Here is an 11,143-nt window from a genome sequence, read left to right on the forward strand (position 1 = left end):
AGCTATATATCAAGTTTCATCAGGTAAGGTAATTTATGAAAAATACTACTATGAATAAATTATTTTTTAATTTTTTTTCGCAAGGTTACTACAGGGCATGAAAAGCGACATATATAATAATTGGTAATCGAACTATCATTTTTCACTAAATAATTCGTGCAAATTGGTATTACTGCACGGTCATAAGTGAAAAATGCGGTAAGATTACAGTAGACCGAGCTTTTATGACATAAATAATTCTATGATAATTTTTAACACGTTCATTTGATCAAATCAAATAACCGACTCGCACAAGCAACGTGGTGATTAAATATAAAATATACTTGCAATTATATACCGGTTGAGTCATTTTTAACGTTAAGTCAAAACATCTCCGTTCGGCCAATGTTTGTTTGCATTTATTAGTAAATATGGGAATGTATGCAGCGTTTTTCTTCTCTGGTACATTTGGACTTGTTCTGTGTGCCCCGTTATTTCCATACAATATAGTGGATTTGGCCCGAGACCTGGGTGAGAGTTCCATGTATTGGCCGACACATCACCCATTCCAAAGGGTCGTCGAACTGTCTGGAACAAGCGTGTTTGGTTTTTGGTGAGTTTCAGTATATTTCTTTAAAAGTAAAAAATGTCTCCATGTATTGTAGAAGTGCAGGGGACATTCAATTCACTCTCGAGCTGCACCCGCTCCTTACTCCCGGGTTTTATTAGTGGTGCTTGGATCCAATATTAGTTTTCTGTCTTTATTTCTTTCGGTTTCTTTTTTATTGTTCGATCATTTTATCTGTCTCTCTATTCATTACACAGCCTTTGCGGTTCGTGACATTTTAACTCACCCTGTCGAAGGCCATATGAGCTATTGTCATCACTTTGCGTCCGTCGTCGTTAACATTTTTTTTTCAAAACCCGGCCTTCTCTCTGACACTACTTGACCAATTAGAACCAAACTTGGTATTTGTGTTCCTTGGGTTTTTCTTCCATAGAACTAAGGTTGGGATTTTTTATCCTTAAAAACATGGCCGCCATTACTAAAAACAGAACGTAGGGATCAGGCAGATGTCTTTTTGCATAAATCTGTAAAACCGGTAGGTTTAGCCAAATACTCACATAAAAGTTGAAATGTTCAGCAGTGTAATCTGTTTAGCTATGTTGGAATTATTCCCCTTTTTTCAATGTTATTTCTTTAATGTTTTTTCTTTCAAAAACGTTTCCCTATGACATTACTTTACCAATTTTAACCAAATTTAGTATGAATGCTTCTTAGAGTATTCTGCATACAGCTGTCGTCGGGATTTATGATTTGTCGAAAAACATGGCCGACCACCGTTACTTAAACTAGAACAAAAGGGTCAGTCAGAAGTTTTTCTCATATATCTCCAAAGCATTTAGGTTTAGCCAAATTCTCCAAATGCCGGAATGATCCTTCTTATAAGGTCTACAAAAGTTTGCAGGGTATAAACATTTTGGGACAACTTCTTATTAGAGTTATTGCTCTTGAAAGGCGGAAATGATGTTTTAGCAGTTTTCAGCCAATATCTTGAAAACTATAATAGATAGAGAAACTTCCAATTGATGAAATGATATTTATGATAAGTCCTACCAAAGTGTCTTTGAGTCAAAATTTCAAACAACTCCTTGCTTGAGTTATTGCCCTTGAAAGGCAAACATTTTACAAGGCGAGCGATTAGGCTCCATGGAGCCTCATGGTACATTTTGAAAAGATTTTCTATCTTGATTCCTCATAGTTGATAAGCCTGCGTTTTTTTGTTTTCGTTTTGTTTTGTTTCGTTTTGTTGTGTTATTGTTGTTGTTTTTTTTTCCCATGTAAATGACATTACTCCTCACTTCCAAGTTGACATTTTTCAGTTCCAAATGGTCATTTCTAACTTTTAATGCAATTTATAATACCAAACAGTATACAATTGCACCCGTAGATGTGCGTATACTTTCAAAAGTGGATATAGAACTGTCTTTGCACAAGAATATTAGAAAAAAAAACTAGAGATGCGGTTTTTTTTTTTTAATTTTGAGAAATTGGAAGAGAAACTTAGTAATCATGGTTATTTTCAAGAAAATGGCGATTTTTAATTTATTTTCCACGAAGCATTTCATTACACTTAATCATTTTAAGAGTTATTGCAAAAGAACATAAAAAGCAAGATTTTAAACTTCAAGGTCAAATTTTCTCATTTTTTCTCGAGACATTGACTTTTATTTTCACCACAAAATATTTTTTATTGTTTTTATAGGTATATCCTGACTATATACTAACATTTTTACTATTTGATAGATATGAAATATTATTGAAGATCAAAAGTTTGGTTATAGACAATATCCAAAAATTCATATTTTTGATTTTTGTCCATGGCAATCATATTCAAGGTCATTTTACTCAAAATAGAAAAAAACATGTCTATTTTACTCTAATGATGTAGTAGAGTGAAGTTAACACTTAAAGGAATTACCTATTTATTAGTGCAAATTTTTTGTAATTGCCAATTTAAATCAACTAAAAATAGCATTCCTACAATGTAAAAATAACTATTTTTGGAATGTACTTTAAAACTTTATTTGACCACGATTTTTGTATATGATGTTAAAATGAATGTCTTAATTTAACAGAACAAATGTAGATTCAGTAATGGTTTCCATGGAAACAGAATAATTAAATATGACATGGAATGACCTTTCTAGCCGTACAGCGAATTTTTATAGTTACCATGGAAACAGGGTTATCAAAATAAAAAGTGCTTTTTTGTGTCATAAAAGACTACAAGCGATCTTATCTTTAGAAAACGTTTCATGAATTGTCACTTTGACGACTTGTACAATGTATATGTAACAATTTCTCGAAATGACATATGTTTAGTTAACTGACAAAAACAGGAAAAAGGTTCCGAAAGGATAAATATACATTAATAGTTATGTGAAGTTTTTTCAAGCTCAAACTTCTTTATTTTATGCTACTTCAAAACGTAGTAGAGGCGAAGATCCTCGTAAACATAATCAACACGAATTCGTCCTTAGAAGAATTTTGTTTCATTCTGACAGGAAGTTAACTGTAATGCAGAGGAAAGATCTTTACTAGTTACGTATCTTAAACAAAAACAAAATGTTAAAAGATATAGCTCTTAAAATTAAATTCGTCGAATTAAGATGAAAAACGATCTACATTTGAAGCTGAAAGACCTGAAAATATCAATATGATTGATCAATATTTGAAAACCTGAATATAAACACTTTCTAGCGTACTTGTACATGCATTTCCGTTTTAAAAAATATTGTTTTTACTAGGGTGTACTCAAACAACATAAACAGCACAGAACACGTCGGTACGCACATGGACGCCCCAAGTCATACCGCCAGATACGGCTGGCACCTCAACCAGATTCCATTGTCACATTTGATTGGTCCAGGAGTTATAATCAATGTCAAGGACAAAGTTAAAAATGACCCAGATTATCGCGTATCAGTTAATGACGTAAAAGAGTGGGAAACAAAATATGGCACCATTCCAGATGGAGCAATAGTAATAATGAACTCAGGGTGGGAGAAAAATTATCCGGATAGAGAGAAAGTCTTTGGAACAACTGATCCTTATAATGCTTCAACATTCCATTTTCCGGGTTTTCACGAAGATGCTGTTACTTGGATTATTCGAAACCGGAATATGCACGTGATCGGAACCGATGCGCCTTCTTTTGATTATGGACAATCTCATACATTCCCAGTCCATATCTTAACTGGAAAGAACAATATTTGTGGGCTAGAAAACGTTGCTAATTTAGACGCAATTCCGCCTAATGGAACCATATTGTCCACTGCAACAATTAAAACGGTTGAAGGTAGCGGCGCACCCGTTCGTCTATATGCTATGGTACCACATGCTAAGGATACCGGGACCGGTTCACTTATTACTGGAAACTATGTTGCCATGACGATAATGTTGTTTTCTTTGATATTGCTTGACGCATATCTGATTGAATAGAAAATTGTCGTAATATGTAGCTTCTATATAAATAATATATATTTATATCATATTTGTAGATTTTTAAAATTAACTCGTATACAATTAATATGTGTTAAAGCTGAGCTCCTCGAGTTTTTTTTTACCATAAAAACCTTATCAAAATTTACAGCGTTTTACGTTTTTTAATATGGTGACCATCTGTATGCTATGTTCACAACACAACAGCCCCGTGCAGGTCCGGGTGTCAAAAGATCAGGCCTGCAGTAGCGCTAAGCTTGTCGTAAAAGGCGACTAAATAGTGCTCAGAAATCTAGCCAGGGGCTAGGCGCTCTGCCCACAAAACAAATGAGATGTGTGCCCCAGGTGGTGGAATGGGGTACCCCTGGCATGTTACATGCTGGGGTTGTCAGGCTATAATACGGAAACCTGACCGCAAACCATAGTGGTGCACCGTGTTGGGAAAGATGCCACGTTCCTCGCACGTTAAAGAACCCTGCTGTGGTATTCGGTAGGAGTAGGAACCACTGCGCTCCGCCACAGGAGGCTAAATTGCTCGACCTTACCCATCCCTCCCTTTTTCTAGTGGCAATCAAAATTTGTGGACCCTACTGTCCTTGTGTCCCATCCCTTTTTTCATTTCATCATCATTTCATGTTCATTTTATCATCCATTTCATGTTCATCGTCTGAATATAGCTGAAATATTGCTGCTCGGACGTTAAACCCCAACAATCAATCAATCAATCAATCACAACACAACAAACCAAATACTGGTTAAAGGGAGATAATACTTGAGGAACTTGCCAAACATCTTGGCACCAGCCTGTACTACTTGAATCCTTTCTCCTTTTATTTGCACATCGTAAGAGAAAACCTTGGAAGGCCAGGTGGAGACACTGTCAATTTGTTTCAACTGATTTTGATGTAGTGTCGTTTTGTGTTGAAACACCCGTTCATATTTCACAAACAACAAAAGTATAAACAACGTATCTGAGATAAATCTAGAGCTGTCAAAAACTAAATTTATAAGTATGAAAATAATATTCACAATCTCATATTCTACTCTGGAATTTATTATACAGGGTGAGCGGTTATTGATTCGTTTGAAACAAAATTTTCGTTTCGTCTAGCTTAAATGAACTTGAATATCATATTAAAGATCGAATATATTAAAGATCGAACATATTAAAGATCGAATATATTAAAGATCGAATATATTAAAGATATCAAAGCGAATGCCTCGCACTGGATATTTAGGCTTGTTCTGTTTTAGGTCTACAGATACACTCTTATTTTAAAATTATATGTTCACTTAACGATTTTTCAATGCTTAAATTTAAAACACTGTATTAAGAAGCATCAAGTAAAGTGTTACGGCTTATTTTTGTTACTTTCAAAGGCAATAACTCTATCTAGAAGTCATCTACAACTTTGACCTATTATCATAGGAGACTTTTGTAGGACTTACCAATTCACCACTCTATCTAACTGGTTTTCAAGATATTGACTGAACTATAAAAAAAAACATCATTTTTCGCCTTTCAAGGGAAATAAAACTATGAACAGATCGTCCTACAAATTCGATCATATGGAGAAAATAGAAGAGTCACGCCAAAGAAGGAAGGTCATCTTTATTTTAGTCTATCTTTATAATGTTTGCAATATACGTTGAAATAAGTGACTTTACCATTATAATTGTAAGTCAAAACGCTACTTTTCAAGCTATCCTAATGAGCAGCCGACATTCATGCTATGCTATTTTCATGACCATGTCTATTCTAGTATAAAAAAATAGGTTTGTTTGTCTTTTGTCTCCGAGGGGGTCCAGGTCAAACATGTTCCTTTTCTGTTTATTTTTGTTGGTTTTGTATTCTCCTCGTGTGTGTGTGTGTTTGTGCTTTGACCTTTTATTTGTGTAATTCTGCAAATAAAGGTTATGTATATGATTGAATTCATTGCAAATACAGCACTCTGTGTGTGTATGTGCGACTTTTTGTCTTGGGTCTCGTATCACATTATCCAGAAATTTTGAAAAGAGGGGACCAGATGTATTCCAAATAAAAGGGTCGATTGCAGCTTTTTATCCGCTAAAACAATGATTTTCCAGCAAAAGTTGGGTTTAGAACCCGTGGATTCGCCACTGTTCCTCCTAAGTGGTGGTTGATTTATGAATTTTGGTTTGCATGGCGGTAAGATCCGTGATCTATTCATATCGAGTACTGGTCAATCTTTACCGTTTTCCATCCAGGGCTTTAATTAAGTATTAGATTTAGTATGCGCATGCCTTTCGAGAGCTTTTCCCTTCTTATATTCATATTTAAAATGCACTTTCTGTACTATCAGATTCGGATTTTCGTACAGTCTGAAAGGATTATCGGTCTACTTGGAAATTGCCAAATAGTATGAGTTGGGAGGGTAAAGATATTTTGAAATGTCCATTCATCTTTTTATGCTTTTTAGACAAGGTTATGGCAACGGAAGACTTCACACAATCAAAATCTCTTCGTATTTAAAATCAGTTGTTTCAGTTTTTCCCCCACTTCATTGCATTTATCTTCTTTCCTTAATTTTGAATGCTATTTTTATTAGAGGTATTGTTTCTTAGCAATCGGTACGTCCTCGGCCAATCCCGGCAATGCTCGGAATCATCGAGATTGGCCGAGAAGTTGCGATTGGTTACTAACTAGCAACTATTCCGTCATCGAGCGTTCTACGGTTCGGTCCAAGAGGGTATGTTTTACATGTGACTGGGAAACATACATGTATTGGTGTACACGCATACATGTATCAAAAAAGAGAAATGTAGGTATTTCAATAAAAAAGCGAGATACAAGTACATTTGTTTATGTAATTTAATCAATATGCTTAACTAACGTACTTCCGAACAATAAGATCGCGATTTATCTTTCGGTAAAAGAACGACAACTCAATTTTTAATATCTAAAAATGAAATTCTATTATTTGAAAATAATTTTTTGATATTAAAAATTATTTTTAATATTAGAATTTTATTTTTTGATATCAGAAAACTATTTTTTAATATTAAAACCTAGGGCTTTTTGTCCACTTTGGCTTGTCATGTCGATGCTAAAACTTCACAAAGAGGTAAAAACAATAACACATAACTATCAACCATATGGGACAACTTTGCTTAACTAACGTACTTCCGAACAATAAGATCGCGATTTATCTTTCGGTAAAAGAACGACAACTCAATTTTTAATATCTAAAAATGAAATTCTATTATTTGAAAATAATTTTTTGATATTAAAAATTATTTTTAATATTAGAATTTTATTTTTTGATATCAGAAAACTATTTTTTAATATTAAAACCTAGGGCTTTTTGTCCACTTTGGCTTGTCATGTCGATGCTAAAACTTCACAAAGAGGTAAAAACAATAACACATAACTATCAACCATATGGGACACTGGCGTAATAATGTGAACGTTTGTTAATTCAGTCTATGATCGTTACTCACATGTTAAGTTTCAAAATATTTTTATAATATACAAAAAAATTTAAAGTTTGAATATGATTTTTATACAAAAAAATAAATCACAAACAAATAAGAAGGAAAGGAAAAGGAAAACCCAAACACAAATTTTACCTCTAGGCAAAAATTCACCAACTCTGAAACACACCACGACATTTTGGATTGTTTACTTCACATGCAAAATACCACAAGGCAAATACATATATATACAGCCCGGTTGTTATGTACATCACTTATAAGCCCTTAAGTAAAAGTTTAAGGTCTTAGAATATCACCAATGGTACGCGACGACATATCAGTTTTAGGTATCTACTCACAAGCCCACCTCAAAAGACAACTCAGTCACTTGACGGACAGACAAACTGATCATTACCAGGTAACTTTTCTGCAGGATTCTTATACATCAAATTACACCAAAACATGAGCGTAGATCACAACTGTAATAAAGACTTTAAGTAAATCAGCAATCAACATATTTGATGAACTAGTCCCATCATTCATAACAAGAGCGATAACTCTCGCTGGACACCCGCTTCCGTCTTCCAGTTTCATTACGCCCACAACTACTATTGACCCGGATTGTGGAATTTTATCTAAATTTGCAACATTTTCAATTCCTGGTATATTACGACTTCCTAAAATCACATGCGCTGGAAAGTCTCGCGATTGACCATAGTCATTTGATGGTGTATCAACCCCGACAACATGCACTTTTCTATTTTCCACCAACCAATCAATTGCGTCCTCATGCCAAGACGGAAAATGATATGTGGAAGAGTTTTCTGGTGTGTTAGTCTTAAATACCAAATTTGGTTCAGGATAATTTTTTGACCATCCAGAATTCATTAAGACAACGGCTCCATCTGGTATTGTACCAAACTTAATTTCCCAATCTTCGAGGTCGGATTTAGTCACTTGGTAATCAAAATTTGTCTTTGCCTTTTCCTTTACATCAATTACAACACCTGGACCAACCAAGTTCTTTATTGGTATTTGGTGAACACGCCAAGATCCTTTGTGCAAGTGGGCAGGCGAGTCCAAATGGGTTCCATAGTGTTCAGACGTCTTGAACGTGTTTGTTTCATACCTACAAAATTAAACATTTTACCAGTTTTTTTTTATATTTATGTACATGTAATGAGACCCTGGATGTAAACTGGGGCGAAAATCTAAGATAACGAATTTATTGCATGTATAACAATGACTGTGTTTAATACTACGGTAGCAATGAGGCCATGAACAAAATATTTTTTGTCGTTCCAACAAGATGCGATGTCGTTCCCACCAAAATTTGTCTTATTCCCATAAGATAACATGTCATTCCCACAACATAATATGTCCTTCCCACAAGATATTTATATTGTTCCCTAATCGTCGATCTCAAAAGATATTATGTCGTTCTCGAAATAAATTAATCTTGTTTCCTCAATACATGTATATTATGTTGTTTTCTCAAGATACAATATCGTTCCCTCAAGATAATATGTCATTCCCTTACGGTGCTGTCGTTCTTCCATGATAATACGTCGTCCCTTCAAGATAGTTTAATTGTTAGATAATGTTTTCTGGTGGGAACGAATAACACTTTGTTTGAACCATATAGTATCTCGAAGGAACAACATATTATCTAGAGAGAACAACATAATATCTTGAGTTAATAACATGTTATGCTGATGGAAAGACAGTAACTTGATGGAACGACATAATAACTTGAGGGAACAAGACTACTTTTTGTGGGAACGACATAGTTTCTTGAGGGAACGATGTAACTATCTTGTTGGAACGTCATATTACCTTAAGGGAACGCACGATATCTTGAGGAAACGATATTGTTGTCTTGTGGGAACTACATTACATTTTGTGGAAAGACTTAAAAATATTTTTTCACATGGCCTCACTCTGCTTCTACGATGGCAGAATGCGGTCATGAAAAAAAATATTATGTTGTTCCTTCAAAAAAAGTGTGTAATTCCCACAAGATAAGTTTCTCGTTCTCTCAAAAAAATATGCCGTTCCCACAAGATACATATTTCGTTCCCTCAAGGAAATATGTCGTTCACTCAAGATATTATTTCGGTCCACAAGATATTATTTCGTTCCACAAGATACATATACAATATAGGTACATTGTCGAAAATTATTGAAGATATGTGATGAGGCGACGGAACGGGTAGGAAATGCGAGGCTCCGTACCTAAATTGTTTTTATCCTGTTATATTAATAGTTTTGTGCGTGTGTACATTTTTAAAATAAAATTTTAAAATGCATATCCCCTGAGGAGCCCCGATCGTTAAAACCAAAGGAAAAAAATAATACGCATGGCGCATGACTCAGTAAACACTGAAATTCAATCCGCACCATATAATCCGTCAAAGCTGCTTGAAGAAAATAAGCAATGTGTCAAAATTTATTTAATTCCAAGAGACAAATAAGTAAAATGAACAATAAATACAAATATTTTGAATGTTGTAAAGTCGATTTTAAGAACATTAAAGTTTTGAATTTCACGAGTAAGGTGGAAGCTGACTTGTTTCTGTTCGGTATGTGGCAGTAGAGTTCAGGGGTGAAATTTGTGTTTAGGCAGTAATAAATCCAAGACCATAACAGTTTTCTGGTCATTTGTCTCTTCAAGAGTTTTGTAATATATTGTAATGCTTCAATTTCTTTAAGTGGGGACCAGTTTATGTTAAATTGTGACGGACACTCTGGCTCCGAGTCCGACATGACTGAAATGACAGGGGAAGTCGTCTGCAAACTGATAATGAATCAAATCTGAACGAGATTTGGGATTTGCCATATATATGACGGTGAAAAAAATACAAACAAAATCATTATTTGGTTTATATAAAATCTTTTATTTCATTCAGGTGAAAACGAATCAAAACAGCAAAAAAAAAAGATTAACCGGATATGCAATTGCAATTTGTTTACATCGTATCTATGGTGGTGGCCATGATTAATTTACCCATACCAGAAAAAAGTAGTTCCGCCTATCACGTGAGTGGGAGGAGCCAGAAAGTCTATTACCTGCTAATGTACGGATACAGCAAAAAATAACCGTATACCTTTATTCGTTTAACAAATATCCTCATTGCAGGATAAACACATAATATATACTGTTCCCTCATGGTATATATATTGTTCCCTCAAGATATATATATTGTTCCCACAAGATGCATATATCGTTCCCTCAAGATAATATGTCGTTCCCACAAGATATTATGTGGGAATGGCATACCATCTTGTGAAAGAATGCACACTATGGTAACAGACGAAAATATGGGCATAGCACTGAAAAATTAATATCAGGCGAACATGTCAGAGAACACACACAGTAGTTCAAATTAGGAAACAAAATGATTTTATGATGTTTTACGTGATACAAAAATCCTGATCTCAGAACCTGTGCATGCTATCAGCTGGGTAATGATAAATAATACGTACCAGAGTGAATTCCATGGTCCTCTATGGCCAATAGTTAGCTCGAGGTCTGGTGTTGTTGTCCATCGGATCGATTCGTTGTTATGTATATGAGTCAAGTCCACTACGACATAACCCAAGACAAGTATAGGTCTTAGGAAGAATGAAACAATTAAGATAACCAAAAAATAATACGCCATCGAATGGATAGTGAATAAATACGTCGGACTAGATTCGCGTCGCATCACTGAATTCAGGTTA

General features: G+C 34.6%; 2 protein-coding genes across 2 annotated transcripts; one reads left to right on the forward strand and one right to left on the reverse strand.

Annotated features, from left to right (window-relative positions):
* Positions 1–356: 356 nt before the first annotated feature.
* Positions 357–4,133, forward strand: LOC148601026 (uncharacterized). Its single transcript, XM_088555300.1, has 2 exons — positions 357–592; positions 3,292–4,133. The coding sequence occupies exons 1-2, from the start codon at positions 411–413 to the stop codon at positions 3,983–3,985; spliced, it is 876 nt and encodes a 291-aa protein (XP_088411426.1). The 5' UTR covers positions 357–410; the 3' UTR covers positions 3,986–4,133.
* Positions 4,134–7,613: 3,480 nt separating this feature from the next.
* LOC148601027 (uncharacterized) lies at positions 7,614–11,143 on the reverse strand. Its single transcript, XM_088555299.1, has 2 exons — positions 10,907–11,143; positions 7,614–8,549 (listed from the first exon to the last, which is right to left on the reverse strand). Exons 1-2 carry the CDS (start codon positions 11,125–11,127, stop codon positions 7,871–7,873), a joined length of 900 nt encoding a protein of 299 aa, XP_088411425.1. The 5' UTR covers positions 11,128–11,143; the 3' UTR covers positions 7,614–7,870.

Source organism: Perna viridis, chromosome 12 (assembly GCF_037379345.1).
Source record: "Perna viridis isolate PV_CMFRI_1.1 ecotype Kerala chromosome 12, ASM3737934v1, whole genome shotgun sequence".
Classification (NCBI taxonomy): Eukaryota; Metazoa; Mollusca; class Bivalvia; order Mytilida; family Mytilidae; genus Perna; species Perna viridis.

Coding starts and splice junctions, on each gene's coding strand:
- LOC148601026 (XM_088555300.1), top strand. CDS start 411: ATGGGAATGTATGCAGCGTTTTTCTTCTCTGGTACATTTGGACTTGTT. Junction 593..3,291: donor ACAAGCGTGTTTGGTTTTTG/GTGAGTTTCAGT, acceptor TGTTTTTACTAG/GGTGTACTCAAACAACATAA.
- LOC148601027 (XM_088555299.1), bottom strand. CDS start 11,127: ATGCGACGCGAATCTAGTCCGACGTATTTATTCACTATCCATTCGATG. Junction 8,550..10,906: donor GGACCATGGAATTCACTCTG/GTACGTATTATT, acceptor TTAATTTTGTAG/GTATGAAACAAACACGTTCA.